At 72.9% G+C, this 14,186-nt stretch overlaps 4 protein-coding genes across 9 annotated transcripts in view; 2 read left to right on the top strand and 2 right to left on the bottom strand.

Moving 5' to 3' along the window:
* Positions 1-3,031, bottom strand: part of LOC115339291 (SCO-spondin-like) — a 24,444-nt gene extending 21,413 nt beyond the window's left edge. Inside the window, 10 exon segments of the mRNA XM_030009012.2 lie at positions 6-85; positions 197-282; positions 417-575; positions 716-818; positions 1,088-1,299; positions 1,378-1,548; positions 1,665-1,747; positions 1,884-2,096; positions 2,251-2,370; positions 2,636-3,031. Of these exon segments, the coding sequence (XP_029864872.1) occupies positions 6-85; positions 197-282; positions 417-575; positions 716-818; positions 1,088-1,299; positions 1,378-1,548; positions 1,665-1,747; positions 1,884-2,096; positions 2,251-2,330 (1,187 nt within the window). The 5' untranslated portion in view covers positions 2,331-2,370; positions 2,636-3,031.
* A 1,011-nt stretch (positions 3,032-4,042) lies between these two features.
* ZNF467 (zinc finger protein 467) lies at positions 4,043-7,623 on the top strand. 6 transcript variants are annotated; one of them, XM_041122382.1, is made up of 5 exons: positions 4,043-4,102; positions 4,797-4,885; positions 5,065-5,145; positions 5,291-5,395; positions 5,646-7,623. In XM_041122382.1, exons 2-5 carry the CDS (start codon positions 4,852-4,854, stop codon positions 7,118-7,120), a joined length of 1,695 nt encoding a protein of 564 aa, XP_040978316.1. In that variant the 5' UTR covers positions 4,043-4,102; positions 4,797-4,851; the 3' UTR covers positions 7,121-7,623. The 6 variants fall into 6 exon arrangements, with proteins under 6 accessions (XP_040978316.1, XP_040978317.1, XP_040978320.1 ...); XM_041122383.1 differs by lacking the exon at positions 4,043-4,102 and adding an exon at positions 4,385-4,417; XM_041122386.1 differs by lacking the exon at positions 4,043-4,102 and having other exon boundaries at positions 4,542-4,885; positions 5,065-5,133.
* Positions 7,624-7,988: 365 nt separating this feature from the next.
* LRRC61 (leucine rich repeat containing 61) lies at positions 7,989-9,569 on the top strand. The gene has a single exon (XM_030008186.1). The coding sequence runs from the start codon at positions 8,317-8,319 to the stop codon at positions 9,145-9,147; it is 831 nt and encodes a 276-aa protein (XP_029864046.1). The 5' UTR covers positions 7,989-8,316; the 3' UTR covers positions 9,148-9,569.
* A 260-nt stretch (positions 9,570-9,829) lies between these two features.
* On the bottom strand, positions 9,830-12,008 carry RARRES2 (retinoic acid receptor responder 2). Its single transcript, XM_030008191.2, has 5 exons — positions 11,726-12,008; positions 11,006-11,110; positions 10,593-10,697; positions 10,358-10,496; positions 9,830-9,994 (listed from the first exon to the last, which is right to left on the bottom strand). Exons 1-4 carry the CDS (start codon positions 11,888-11,890, stop codon positions 10,383-10,385), a joined length of 489 nt encoding a protein of 162 aa, XP_029864051.1. The 5' UTR covers positions 11,891-12,008; the 3' UTR covers positions 9,830-9,994; positions 10,358-10,382.
* Between the last annotated feature and the right edge of the window lie 2,178 nt (positions 12,009-14,186).

Genomic DNA, 14,186 nt, shown 5'->3' with positions numbered 1-14,186 from the left:
ACCGCAGATGGGCCTCGGCCGCTTGCCGCACCGTGTCGCCCGCCGCGCAGCCGAGGCCGAGCTCTGCCGCGTCCCTGCAGGCGGGCTGAGCACGGGGGGGACCCTCAGAACCGGGGTGGCCCCTCCAGGGACCCGCAGCCCGACACGGGAGTCGGCAGCCCCAGCCCCCCCCCAGTACCCAGCTCTGCCCCGGTACCTCCAAGGCGGCATCCGGGATCTTCCAGGAGTTGCCAAAGCTGGCGGCAAAGGGGGCCACGTCTCCCCCCGGCCGCAGGAAGTCATCTGGGGGCACAGGGAGGGCTGGGGCAGGCGGGGGGACACGGCACACGGCCCCGGCACAGCCGCCCCCGCACTATGTCACCCCCGCACCCCCAGCACGGGAACGGCAGAGGTATCACCGGGGAGGCGACGCTTACCGGCAGGGTCATCGTTGTAGGGGCCGCAGAGCCCCCGTGTGCCGCCCCACTGCTCGGCGTCGACCGTCACGGTGACCGCCTGGCGCCCGTCCGAGGTCACCCGCACGCCCAGCCCACTCGCCACGGCCACCCAGTCACCCAGCCACGTGACGCTGATCCCTGCCGGCACCGCAGCGGGAGGCTCGGCACGGCACAGCACAGGGACGAGGGTGGGGATGGGGACAGGGACGGGGATGCGATGAGGACCCAGGACCCTGGGATTGGTGGCAGCAGGGGACGGAGCCTCCCACCACCCTCACCGTTGTGCAGGTACGGCTGTCCCTCCGGCACTGCCACGCCATTCACGGAGATGTTTCGGCCCCAGGCCGCCACCGTGTCCATCCCGAAGGTCATGTGCAGCGCCTGCGGCAGCGCGGTGTCAGCCAGGGCTGGGTCCGGCTGCCTGCAGTGTGTGCCAGGGCTACCGGGACCCCTGTGGCTGCTGGCAGCCACGGATGCCCGGGGATGCCGCAACCACGCCGGGGCACACCATGGGGATGTGACGTGCCGTGGGGATGAACCGACGGCCCCCCCTGCTCCCAGAGCGACTGTCCATGGGGGGAGCGGAGACCCCGGCCAGGCTCCCCCTCCTCCCACCCACAAAAACCCCCCACCGCGGGGGCGGCCGGTACCCGGGGATTGCCAGCAGTGATGGAGACGGCCCAGGTGCCGTCAGCGGCGGCGGCCAGGCTGTAGGTGCACTCGCCGGAGAAGTGGAAGTGCCTCCCGTCGAAGGTGCGGTAGCGGGATCCGGCCCAGGCGAGGCAGCTGGCGGAGGGGCCCCGGTGCCGGGCGGCCGCTCCTCGCTGGGTCGCGGCAGGCGACGGCTGGGGGGACGCCTCTCCTGCCATGGGGAGGTGACGCCGCTCAGCAAACGCCCCTGTGGGACCCCCCACGCTCCCCCTGGGACCCCTGGACCCACCGGCGAGGGGCAGGTGGGTGCAGGCGAGGCAGGGTGCGGTGGAGCCGTTCCTCCAGCTGTGACCCCAGGGGTGCCGGCAGCACTCGGCCAGGCTCATGGCAGAGAGGTTGCGGCTGCCGGCGGCGTCCTGGCACCGCCACGTGCCGTAGCAGCGCCCCAGCAAGCCTTCGCCTGCGGCACAGGGACACGCCTCGTCTCCGCCGGCGAGCACCGGGCGTCTCGCCAGCTGGGTGCCGGGTGGCGGGGACGGCACGACGGTGCCACTGCGCCTCACCGCCCGCCCCTACCTTCGGTGCAGTGGGGTCCGCTCCAGCCCTGGCAGCAAGCGCGTACCGTGCGGTTCCACACCACCGGCCGCGTCTCCGGGGGCCTGCGGGGCGGGGGCAGTCCCGGCATCAGGGGTGGGCCGGGGGGCACGCGGCAGGGGGATGGGTGCCCCCTCCTGCCCCCTGCCCCGGCATCACCCACCCCTGCGCTGTGCACCCCGCGTTCCCCCCAGCACTCACCTGTAGATGTAGCAGAGGGGGGTGCCGGAGCCGGGCTGGGTGTCGCGGTGGGGCTCACCGCGGTCCCCACCATAGGCTTGGCGCATGCGGTCCCGGTCGATCCGCCAGCCCACCAGGCTGTAGTGGTAGAGGCTGGTACAGGGCACCGTGTCCTCACGACGCGGCGTCACCTCCTCCTCCGCCGTCACCTGCACCGTCCGCTCGCACCACCGCCTGCCACGGCACCTCGTTCACCCGCGGCACCAGCACCCACCGCGGCACCCATCCCACCGCCCCAAATCTGGGCTGGGGCCGGCGTCCCCCCGCCATGCCCCATCCCGGGTGTCGGCACAGGGCTGTGGCACAGGCCCCGGCACGGAGGACTCACCCGGTGGCTGCTTCTGCCTTGGCCACCCAGAGCAGCAGGGCTACCACGACCCAACCGGGCACCCGCAGCACCCCAGCCATGCCGCACCGTCCCCCGGCCACGCCGCGCTGCACCGGCCACCTTGACAGAGGAGCACCAGTGTTACCAGTGGAGCAGCCACATGGCCACATCCCCGGGGGTGTCCCCGGTGTTGGGGAGTCCCCGCGGACTCCCCGACACCAGGGATGCCTGGCATGTGCCATCCCACCAGGGAGCAAGGCGACATGATGGCAGCGATGGGGACATGGCGACAAGGGCAGGGGACATCCCCAGATCCTGCAGGCAGCCCCCCAGGACAGGGGGTCACCCCAAGATGGGGCTTGCACCCCACCTTGGCCCCTCTTACCTTGGGCCGCCCGGACGCCAGCTCCGTCCCGGCTGGCTCCGGCACTGCCGCCCCGAGGGGCTGCGGGTTTTATGGCGTGGGACTGGCTGGCCGGGGCCATCTGTGGGGCCGGCGATTGGGCCCAGCTGCCGGCTGGCGGGGGGAGCTGCTGTGGGACCCCCCTATCGCCCCGTCTCCAGGGCAAAGCCCTCAAGACTGTGCCGGGGGGGCCGGATTTGGAGCCCCCCAGGTGACTCTGCCCAGCGAGTCCACATCCTGCATCCGGCACATCCTGGCAGGAGAGCGGGATTAGGGCTTGGCCCCCCCGGCACAGATGGACCAGGATACAGCTCAGCCATGCCCCCCCCCTGCCACCGCCACGGATGTGCCGTGACCCCCATGTCCTGGTCCTGCTCATCCCCCCCCGGAACGCCACACCACCTCTATCCCCATGGCCATGTCCCTCCATGTTCCCATTTCCCCATCCCACATCCCCCCTGTGTCCCCTTGCCTGCCACCATCCCCACGGCTGTGTCCCCATATCCCTGTCCCATGTCTCCCCCCGTGTCCCCCCCTGCCTCCCTCCCCTCAGTCATATCCCCCTCTGTCCCCATATCACTGTCCTGTGACCCCCCACCATGTCCCCACACCACCTCCATCCCCACAGCCGTGTCCCCCGTGTCCCCCTCTCCCTGTCCTGTGTCCCCCCCCGTGTCCCTCTGCCCTCTCCCTCTCCCGTGTCCCCACGCCCCCATCTCCCCACCTGCCCCAATCCCCACCGCCATGTCCCCGTGTCCCCACGTCCCTGTCCAGTGTCCCCGCTCTGTCCCCGTGTCCCCCTGCCTGCCTCCAGCCCCCCAGCCGTGTCCCCCACGTCCCCCCCATGCCCCCACACCACCTTCACCCCCACCAGCCATGTCCCTCCTGTGTCCCTATGTCACTGTCCCGTGTCCCCCCCCCGTGTCCCCACACCACCTGCCTCCCCCCGGCCGTGCCCCCCCCCGTGTCCCCCTCTCCCTGTCCCGCATCCCAACGCCCCCACCCCCCTGCCCTGTCCCCGTCCCCAAGCCGTGCCCGTGTCCCCCGGGGGGCGGGCAGGACCCGGTTCTCCGGGGCAGCGGCGGGGCGGTTCGGTACAGCACGGGGCCGGGGGGGGGGGAGCTGGGGGGGGGGGCGACACGGAGGCTCGGCTCGGTACAGCACGGGGGGGCGGGCGGACGGCGGCGCGGCGCGGCGGGCTGCCGGGAGATGTAGTCCCGGTGCCCGGTGTCCCCGGTGTCCCCTGTTCCCGGTATCTCCCGGTGTCCCGGTACCGCGCAGCGGAGCCCGGCGGGAGGAACCGGCCCCGGTGGCGCTGCCGGTGCCCCGGTGGCGCCCGGGGGTGGGGGGGGGGGAACGGGCGGAGGGCGGCGGGGGCGGGGGGACCGGCGGCCACCGCGGGTGAGGCGGAGCCCCGCGGCGGCGGCGGCGGCGGCGGCGGCGGAGCAGGTAGGGGGGCGGCGGGAGAACCGGCCCCCGCCCCGAGGCCACGGCGACGGGCGCGGCGGGGCGGGGCGGGGCGGGGACCGGGGTCCGTGCGGGATCGGCACCGGGATCGGGATCGGGATCGGGACCGGGATCGGGATCGGGACCGGGGACCGGCTGGGGGAGCGGGAGCGCGGGGCGGGGGGCTGGGGGGGGGACACGGGGGGCAGTTGTGGGGGGGGGCAGGAAGGGCGGGGGGGAGGAGGGAGAGGCAGGGCTGTGCCGGGGCAGGAAGGGGGGGGCGGGACAGGATGGCGGGGGGGGACCGGGAAGCGCAGGGTAGTGCGGAGCGGGAGGGCTGGGGGGGACTGAGGGACGGGGGAGGGGGCAAGAAGGGCTTGGGTGGGGGTACGGGGGGCTGCGGGGGGGCTGCGGGGGACAGTGGGGGGGCCGGGAAGGGCGGGGGGGGGGCGAGAGGGGGGCCGCGGAGGGGCCGCCCCGCTGGTGCCAGCGGTGGGTGACTCCCCGGGACGTGTCCCCGGGGCGGGGGGCTGAGGGCTGGCTGGGGACCCCCAGCACCCCCCCGTCCATCTGCCGCCCTCCCCGCTGACGCCCCCCCGAGCTGGGGCCACGGGGCGGGGGGCTGCGGTGGGGGCTCCCCGCTTGAACCCCCCCCGGGGACCCTCGCTGTTTCTCCCACCCACCCACCCACCCGCAGCGGCCCAGCCCCGCCGAGCACCGGACCCGCACCGGACCCGCACCGGACCCGTGCCATGAGGGAGAGCTTCGACGCCCTGCACGCCCTGGGTACGTGCCCACTGCTCCCGGGGGTCCCAGCTCCGCTTCTGCCACCCCCAGGGCTGCGCAAGGAGAGAGACGGGGGGGGTGCCCGTCCCCGGCAGCGGGCAGGCACCGCCAGGGCAGGTTTTCGGGCGCAGGTAGGGGCTTTCGGGGGGCTCAGCCCGGTCCCGTCCCACCCTGTGCAGGTTCCCCCATGGCCAAGCCGGAGCCGGTCCCGCTGGCAGAGCGGGCGGAGGAGATGGAGGCACCGGGCTGCGCCGGCTCAGGTGGGCGCCAAGGCGGTCCTGCCCGTCCCCCTGCCTGTCCCCCTGCCCTCCCTCTGCTCCCGGGGGTCTCCCGGGGTCCCCGCAGTGCGAGGGGCCGTCCCAGAGCCGGGGGGGTACCCTGGCTTTGCCTCCTTTGTCTCCCCAGCACGGCTGGTAGTCCCCAAGGCGGAGGCAATCCCCGAGGGCGACGGAGAGGAGCCGGGGGCTGCAGGGGAGCTGGGGGGCCTGGAGCACAGCTGCTCAGGTGAGGGCACGTGCCGGCGCTGCCAGCACGCGGCAAACCCACCGGATAGCATGGCACAGCCCCGCCATGCACCCGGAGCTCCGGCCACAGCCCTTTGGCTGCTGGGCACACTGGGGCTGCGCGGTGACGGTCGTTCCGTCCTCATTGCCGGTGGCGGTGCCGGAGTCGCCCGTCCTTAGCGTGGGGCGTGCCGAGAGGTGCTGCGAGTGCCGAGGGGAGCGCACGTCCCCACCGCTCTGCCGTGTGTGCCCCACAGAGGACTGGCTGGTGAGGAAGGTGAAGGTGGAGGAGGAGTATGAGGAGTGGCCGGCCGGCCCCGGCACCGAAGCCCTGCTGGCGGGGCAGCCGCCGGCCGGCGCCTTCCTCCATGCCGCCGGCGTGCCGGGCTGCACGGGCGCCTGCAAGCCAGAGCAGCCGTGCCCGGAGGAGCTGGGTTACGGCGGGCTGCCCGCCTTCGCCCTGCCGCCCTGGCCGCTGCTGGGCCAGAGCCCGGCCGGCGCCGGCGCCGACGGCTGCGAGCGCTGCTTCCAGGCGCGGCTCAGCCTGCGGCTGCCGGCGGGCGAGGGCGAGCCCCAGCCCTGCGGGGGCTGCGGGACCCCGGCCCCCCCGCGCCCCTTTGCCTGCGCCCAGTGCGGGAAGGGCTTCGGGAAGAAGGCGCACCTGACCCGGCACCTGCGGGTGCACACGGGCGAGCGGCCCTTCCCCTGCAGCCAGTGCGGCCGCTGCTTCCGCCAGAAGATCCACCTGCGGTCCCACCAGAAGACGCACACGGGCGAGCGGCCCTTCCCCTGCCCCGAGTGCGGCCGCCGCTTCCGCAAGAAAACCCACCTGGTACGGCACCAGCGTACCCACACCGGCGAGCGGCCCTTCCCCTGCGCCCGCTGCGGTCGCTGCTTCGCCCACAAGCAGCATCTCCTCCGGCACCAGCAGCTGCACGCGGAGCCGGCGCCGGGGGACGGGGACGGGGGGGTCCCTGCCGAGCAGAAGCCCTTCCCCTGCCCCGAGTGCGGGAAGAGCTTCAGCTGGAAGAAGAACCTGGCGTCCCACCGCCGGCTGCACCGGGAGGGACGGCCCTTCGCCTGCGCCGAGTGCGGCCGCGGCTTCAGCGACAAGCGGCACCTGACGGCGCATCTGCGGGGGCACATGGGGCTGAAGCCCTACGCCTGCCCCCACTGCGAGAAGACCTTCAGCCACAAGCCCAACCTGACCACGCACCAGCGCACCCACACCGGCGAGCGGCCCTTCGCCTGCCCCCACTGCGCCCGCGGCTTCGCCCACAACCAGCACCTCCTGCGGCACCTGCGGGTGCACACCGGCGAGCGCCCCTTCGCCTGCCCCCAGTGCGGCCGCTGCTTCAGCTCCCGGCCCAACCTCATCGCCCACGCCAAGGCGCACGCCGGCGCCCGGCCCTTCGCCTGCGAGCAGTGCGGCCGGGGCTTCAGCCGAAAGTCCCACCTGGCCCGGCACCAGGCGGTGCACACCGGCACCCGGCCCCACGCCTGCGCCCAGTGCAGCAAGCGCTTCAGCTCCAAGACCAACCTGGCGCGGCACCAGGCGGTGCACACCGGCCACCGGCCCTACATCTGCACCCAGTGCGGCAAGAGCTTCAGCCGCAAAACGCATCTGCTGCGCCACGAGCGCACCCACGCCACTGCCAGCACCGCCACCGCCGCGCCCCGGCAGAGCTGGCCGGCCCCCGCCGCCCCGGCCCCTGCCGCCCTCTGCCCCTGAGCGCCGGGGGCTGAGCGCCGGGACGTGCCCGTGTCCTCGGCACCCTTCCCCCGGGCCGGGGACCCTCCCTCGGGGCTCGCTGCCGGCTCCTGCCTGCGGATACCAGCCCTGCCCGCGGCCACTCGGCCAGGCAGGGTCCTCCCGCTGCCGGTCAGCTCCAGCGCCGTTCTCCCGCGGCACATGGCACGGAGAGCGGCTTCCAGGGGTGCGGGAGGCGACGTGGCCAGTGGAAAAACCTCGGCTCTGAAATGGTCTTAAAAACCTCAGAGCGAGGGCTGGCCCGCGCCAAGCTCTGTGCCAGGGCCGCTGTGGGAGGTGTCGGGGGTTCCGGGGGAGCCCCATCCCATCCCCGGGGGGGGGGGGGGTCTCCGCACCATGGTGCTAGTCGGCAGGGCTGCGCGTGGGGTACTGCAGGGCACAGGGGCACCGACCCGCCCGGGGGGGGGCTCCGCCGCGGTCGGAACAAACCAAAACTGCCAATAAACTGACTTTTGTTCAATTTTCCCGGGGGCGTCTCGGGGCCGAGCGGGAGCCGTGGGGGCGAGAAGGGCTGCGCGGGCTGGCAGAGCCGCGGTGCCACCGGGCCCAGGCCGACGCCGGGAAGCTGCTCGGGGACGCGCTTGGCTGCTGGCTGTACCGTGCAGCAGCCGGTGCCGGTGCCGGGCTCCCCAGGAGCGTCTCCGGCCGTTGCGGAATACCGGAGGGGCAGCGGGGTCGTGGCGTGACGGCGCCCGGCTGCCGTGGGACGCGGGAAGGGAGGAAGGGAGACGGGTTTCCCGGTCGGGTTTCCCGGTTTCCCGGTCCGCCGGTCGGGCGGGGGAGGCGGCGGGGGCCGGGGCGGCCGCTCGTCTCCGTGGCAACGGGGGGGCGGGGCCGCGGGGGCCGCCGGGAGCCGCCGTGCGGTGAGTGCGGGCGGGGGGCACCGGGGCGGGGGGGCGGGGAACGGGGGGCTCCTCACGGGGTCTGGGTCCCACGCGTGTCCCCGCACCCCCAGGGCACCCCACGGGTGAGCTGTGGACGAACCGGGCCGCTCCCCCCCCGCCGCTTCCATCGTCCCTGGCCGGGCTCCGGCCCCCCGCAGCCGGGGGGGTCCCGGGGGACACGGGGCAGGCCCCGACCACCCCGCCGGTGTGTCCCCCCCCCCCTTCTCCCTTAGCCGCAGGAGCCGAGCGGATCCGGGGGGGCCGCCGGCCAGGATGGAGGGACACGGGGAGGCCGAGGTGGAGGAGGAGGAAGAGGAGGAGGAGGAGGAGGAGGAGGAGGGGGTGCGGATCACCCCCCAGCTGCTGAAGGCCAGCACCGGGGAGTTCGCCCTGGAGTCCATCCTGCTGCTGAAGCTGCGGGGCCGCGGCATCGCCCACCTGGGCTGCCTGGGCGACTGCGCCAACCTGGAGTGGCTGGACCTCTCCGGCAACGCCATCGCCCAGCTGGGACCGCTGGCCGCCCTCAAGTCCCTCGCCGTCCTCAACCTCTCCCGCAACCGCGTCGCCAGCCTGGAGCCGCTCGGCTCCTGCCACAACCTCCAGAGCCTCAACGTCGCCGGTAACCTGGTGAGCAGCCTGCAGCAGCTGCGCTGCCTGACGGGGCTGCGGCGCCTGGAGAGCCTGCGCCTGCGAGACCCCCTCGCCCGCCTCGCCAACCCTCTCTGCGCCGCCCCGGCTTACCGCGCCGCCTTGGCGGACATGTTCCCCGGCCTCAAAGCCATCGACGGCGAGCGGGTGTCCGGTCGCGGCAGCGAGCTCTACCAGCTCTGCCGGGATCTTGACAGCTCGCTGGGACGCGGCGGCGGCGCCGGTGCCGGTGCCGGTACCGGTACCGAACCGCCCCGCACGGCTCAGCCCTGGGTGGAGGCGAGTTTCTGGGAGCCGCGGCCGCCCCGGCGCAGCTCTATTATGGAGGAGGCCTACAAGCAGTTCGGGGAGGTGCTGCAGGAGTGCCGGGAGCTGAGCCGCCGTGCCGACGACACCATCGCCCAGGCGGAGCGGGCGCTGAGCGGCCGACCCGACCCCAACTCCTTCGTCTTCTGAGCCACGAGACCCCCTGGTCCCACAAGAGGAGACCCCCACACACACGCCGCCGCCATCCCGGCCCAGCCCTCGCCGGAGGGATGCCAGAGGAGCCGCAGGGAACCCGGCCTCGCCTGCGGGCTGGGGGGCTGCCCGAGCCCCGCGCTGCGCCAGAGCAGCATCCCACACGGCCAGGGGTGCTGGGGCTGGCGCTCCGGGTGCTCCATCACCCCTCAGGGGCTCCAGGACGGGGAATTGGGGCTCCCTGTCCCCTGCAGAGCCGCAGCAGGAACAGAGATGTCCTTAGGGATTTTGGAGCCATCCCTGAGCTGTCCAGCCCAGAGGAGAGACTGTGGGGCTGGGGAGGCTGCACATGGGGACTGGGGGACATCGCGGGGACCAGGGGACGTCACAGGGCTGTGCAGTAAAGGCATGCCATCCTCCGACATGCCTCTCTGCTGCATCGCCCTGGGCCCCAAGCAGCCGGGGGGGGGGACTCGCTTCTACCCACTGCTCTGCCTGGACCCGCTGCATCCCCGTCCCTCCTCCTGGGCTGGGGACAACGGGCAGGGGGTGACGTACCCAGTGCTGGAGGGGAAGCTGGCACAGAGCTCCCACGGCTGGAGGGACGTGGGACTGAGCCCACCCTGGGTCCCCCCACCCACAGCGATCCCCGCTGGGAATAACAGCAGCGACAGCAGGAGCCAGAGCTGGGGTTTACTGGTGAGCTGGGAGCTGGGGGGCAGGTGGGGAGGGAGCGTGTCCAGGACCGTCCTTTGGTCACACAGTGCTGGGGGGTGGCAAGCGGGGGGGCCAGGCTGGTCCCCCATGGCAGCGTCCGTCTCCTCGGGCTGGTGGAGATGGTGGCCTGGAGAGGGGACACAGGAAGGGGCTGGCTGCGGGAGGAACCCCCCCCCACGTGCCTGTGCGCGCGTGCGCGTGCACACACACACACACACACACACACACACACACACACGCCGGTGACCTTGTCCCTGTCACCCTGTGCCCAGGGTCAGCATGCCCCGGAGGCAGCAGACCTGGCTGGAGATGTCCTGGGGGGGTTTCTCCCGGCCAAGGACAGTCCCCAGCACCTGGAGGGGGACCCCAGTCTGGCTCCACTCTTAGTGGAGAAGCATCCACATCCCACCAGCACCAGGGGATGCCGGAGCTCTGCCAGCAGGAGAGGGCTGCGTGTTCCCCACCCAACCCCGCCGTCCCCGGCACCTACCGTGTGGGGACGTGGGGATGGCCGCCTAGGCTGGCAGCCCCTTGGAGAAGGCGTACATGCCGGGGAGGTAAAGCACGTCTACCGACTTGCCGGCCTCCTCAACCGCCCTGCACTCCGCCTCGTCTCGGTGTTTGATCTCCTGCGGGGCAGAGCACACAGGCTGGCACCCACCACGGCACCACAAGGGTCCCGGCAGCCGGCGGGGACACGTGCCGGTGCCCGGGGGACAGCTCACCTTCACCGCCAGGTGATGGCTGGGGCCGCAGTTCTGGTACTTGTCCAGCACCTTGGGGACATCACTGCTGTCAAACTTGTAGCAAGCCAGGCAGGTCGGCTTCCTCTGGGGAGAGAGCACAGCACGTCACCGCCCAGCCCCCCAGGGACCCCCAGCGGGTCCTGGCCAGCCCCCCGCCCTGCCAGGCCTGGGGACGTCCCTGCCACTCACCATGGCATGGCAGGAGGGCAGCGCCGGGCACGGCCGCGTCACCGCTGCCAGGAACCATCATCACCTCCAGCCCTCCCCGGCACACGCGGCAGCGTGGCGGAGGGACGGGGCAGGCGGAGGGGTCTGGGGGAGGCAGAGGTGCCGCATCCCCACAGGATGTGGCCCAAGGGAGGGGGACATGCTGTCCGGCAGCCCCGACTCACCCGGTTCTCCAGGGTCCTGCAGTTCTGCCGCCGCGGTGCCCTCTTCCCACAGGCCGTCTGCACCAGGCTGACGCGCAGCTGGACAAACGTCCCCGAGGGGTCTTCCTGGGGGGAGAGGGGGACAGCCCGTCAGCTGCAGGGGGGGACGGGAGGGGACAGGGCAGCCAACGTGGGGCCAAGAGCTCACACCGTGCTGCAGTCGGTGCGGAGAGGGGGAGCAGAGGGACCCCAACCCCTCGCAGCCCCGAGGGTAAATCCAGCCCCAGGGAACAACCTCTCTGGGACCCTACAAGGTGGCTCCCAACATGGGCAAGTGGCCCAAACTGGAGGGTCCCTGCAGCCCCCATCCCCTCCCGCAGAACAGGCACATCTGAGCCACCGCTGTCAGTGCTCCTGGCTACACCAGGACAGCCAGGCACCAGCAGCCGCTCGCCCTGTGGCCGGCCATGGCACAGTTAATGAGTAGCTGAGCTCTGCCAGCCCCTGCCCGTAAGTCCCCGATGACCAGCCTGCCCGCACTGTCCGTGTCAGCGGGTCCGTCCTCGCACTCAGCCGTCCCTCCTCTGGAACACCCTGGCACCCACTTCCCCCCGTGTCACCCTGACCCCCTCCCTGCTCACCCTGCCAACACTGGGCTGGGGATTTGGCCGCCATCTCCCCCCTCCCCGCAGCAGCAGCCCTCCCGGGGGGCTGAGGGTGCCCGCAGACCCTGGTGCTCACCCGCTCGACAGCCCCTTCCACCGCCTGCTCCTTGAAGAAGAACTGCACGTTGCTGCGGCTGTGGAAATATTCCAGCACTTCCTTGACCACCCGCCGCTGCAGCGGGGACTGGCTGGCGGTGGCCAGGGCCACCAAGCCCAGGCAGAGGGCTAGCGGGAACCTCATCCCTGCGGCGGGGGGCTGCCGGGGCTGCCTGACCCCAGAGAGCCTCGCCGATTGACCCGCTGGTGGTTTTGGTCTTTCATTAACCGATTTCCTGGGAACTGCCCTTTTTCCGCCCCCAGGCTGGCCCCGCAGGCTGCTTGCACGGCCCCCCGCCCCGGCACGGCCCCTCTGGCACGGCCATGGGGAGGAGGGGCCGGACACAGCTACCGCCAGCGGCAGGCCGGCACGCGTACAGGCAGCAGGGATACCGGTGTCAACCCAGGAAAATGCGAGGCTCATCCATAGCCTCCTGCCACCCGGGAAGGGATGCTGAGGGGCCGGGAGGGGAGTGGATCTCCCACCTGGGACAGAAGAGCCTCTCGGGCTTGGTACTGGCAGCCCTTGCTGGGCAGCTGACTGTCACCACCACTGTCAGGGACCCCCGACAGGCTTCTCCCCTGCCCGCCCTGCCCTGACATGGGGCGAGCCAGCGTGGCGGGGAGGGAGGTGGTGCTGCCCGGGGGTGCTGGCTCTCCCCCACCCGGGGCGGTGGGGCAAAAAGCCACACCAGACAAAAGAAGAATGGCAGCCCATGTCTTGGGGGCGCAGCTGGCCGCATCGGGCATGGGGGGGGGGTTCGCACTCTCACGGTCACTCCCCATGGCTCCGTCCTGTCCTGCCGAGCCCCTCCATGCCTCCAGCGTTCCCTTCCCACGTGCCGCTGTGAGGATCTGAACGCCCCGCAGCACCCGAAAGCCGCCGCCGGAGTGCCGCCGAGCCCCGGGGTTCCCCAGGCCCATGGCCGGTGTCGGGGGGGGGGGGGGGGGTTGGGGAGCGAGGCCTCCTCCCCCAGAGCAGGATGTGGGTGCTGGGGGGGTGTCAGGAGGACAAACATCCCCAAAACAAAGTCGAATGGCCGAAGTGCGGCCGAGGCCCCGGGCGTCCCCATCCACCCCCGCCCCGGTCTGGGACATGGCTCCGCGCACCCCGAGAGAGAGGGGCCGGTGGTCACCGCCTGCCCCATGGCCTCCGCAGCGGCTCCGGCTGCCCCTCAAGGCCGCCGAGCAGAGGCCGGGACGATGAGGAGGAGGAGGAGGAGGGGGAGGAAGGCCGAGGCCTGAGGCGGCGGCGACACGGGGAACGGCGGTGGGGGACGCACACGACACTCTGGCCCGCGTCGGGACACTCTATGATGGCGCCGGTGGGCGCTCTGGCAGCGCGCCAGGCGGCTCGATGGTGCCGCGCCCGGCGTCGCCGGCAGAGGGCGCTCCCGCCACGCCCCCCCCCCTTTACGGGTGCCGCCGCGGGACACGCCCCGCTGACCCGGAAGTGCGCTGGCGTAGACGGCGGGCGTGGCCGCTTCCTCCCGCCGCTCCTACGTCACCGCCGCGGTTAACGTCATCGTGTCGCGGGACATCCTCCGCCCGTGAGTTTCCCCCGGGGGAGGCGGCTCCGGGGCCTGGCGGGGGGGGGGGGGGGTCGCCATGGTAACGAGCGGCCCGGGGGGGGGGGGGGGGGGGTCACGGTGAGGGGCCCCGAGCGGTGAGACCGGGGGGGACGGGGGGGGGGTTCCTCGGTAAAACCGTTACCCGGGGACAGCCCCGCCGCGGTAACGGCCTCCCGCCGCCGGGCAGCACCGGCTGCCAGTGCCCGCGGGGCCGCAGGGCTCCCCGCCGGGGGGTGGGCGACGCTGCCGGTACCCCCGGGTCGTGCCCCCCCCACCACCACACACACACACACCCGCCATCGCCGTGCCCTCACCACGTTCGCCTTCGAGGGAGAGGCGGGAAAAGCTTCGTGATTTCCCAGGGCCGTTAGAAACGGGATCTGGGACCGGAAAACCGACCGAGAACACCGCCGCCGCCACCTTGTCCCCGCGGCCCAGCCGCAACCGGCCACTCTGGACCCATCTCCAGATTGTAGCTGCCGTGCCGCCTGCCTCCGTGGCCTCTCGCCCATTGCCGCAGCCCTGGCCCCCTCTCCTCGCCTGCCTGCGCCACAGGAGCCTGCCTGCAGGCGGCTGCCCACCAGCCCGGGACCTCCCGGCTTGTAAACGGATTCGAGGCTGGGGCGGGGGCGGATTTTCATGGGTTTGGATGGGGGTTCTCCCCCCCTGCTGCCCCCGAGCTGGCTCTTCCATTTGGGGTGCCTTTGGTGGGGTTCACTTGCTGCCGAGGGGCCGGGTTTGTGCCGTGGGCACGAGGCTGCACGGGCTCGAGGCCCTGCCTGCGCCCCTGCTGCCTTCTGCCCGCTGCTCCGGCGAGCCTCGGAGAATTCCCCCACCCTGCCCCACCCCAGCACACAGTTCCTGCCTCTC

This window comes from Aquila chrysaetos, chromosome 3, assembly GCF_900496995.4.
Source record: "Aquila chrysaetos chrysaetos chromosome 3, bAquChr1.4, whole genome shotgun sequence".
Lineage (NCBI taxonomy): Eukaryota > Metazoa > Chordata > Aves > Accipitriformes > Accipitridae > Aquila > Aquila chrysaetos.
This window is presented reverse-complemented; position numbering and strand designations above follow the sequence as displayed.

Excerpts from the sequence above, each read along its gene's own strand:
- RARRES2 (XM_030008191.2), bottom strand. The coding sequence starts at position 11,890 with ATGAGGTTCCCGCTAGCCCTCTGCCTGGGCTTGGTGGCCCTGGCCACC. Across the intron at positions 10,698-11,005 it reads GCAGGACCCTGGAGAACCGG|AGGAAGCCGACCTGCCTGGC; the intron begins GTGAGTCGGGGC and ends CTCTCTCCCCAG. Across the intron at positions 10,497-10,592 it reads GCCATCACCTGGCGGTGAAG|GAGATCAAACACCGAGACGA; the intron begins GTGAGCTGTCCC and ends TCTGCCCCGCAG.
- ZNF467 (XM_041122382.1), top strand. The coding sequence starts at position 4,852 with ATGAGGGAGAGCTTCGACGCCCTGCACGCCCTGG. Across the intron at positions 4,886-5,064 it reads CGACGCCCTGCACGCCCTGG|GTTCCCCCATGGCCAAGCCG; the intron begins GTACGTGCCCAC and ends CACCCTGTGCAG. Across the intron at positions 5,146-5,290 it reads ACCGGGCTGCGCCGGCTCAG|CACGGCTGGTAGTCCCCAAG; the intron begins GTGGGCGCCAAG and ends TTGTCTCCCCAG.
- LRRC61 (XM_030008186.1), top strand. The coding sequence starts at position 8,317 with ATGGAGGGACACGGGGAGGCCGAGGTGGAGGAGGAGGAAGAGGAGGAG.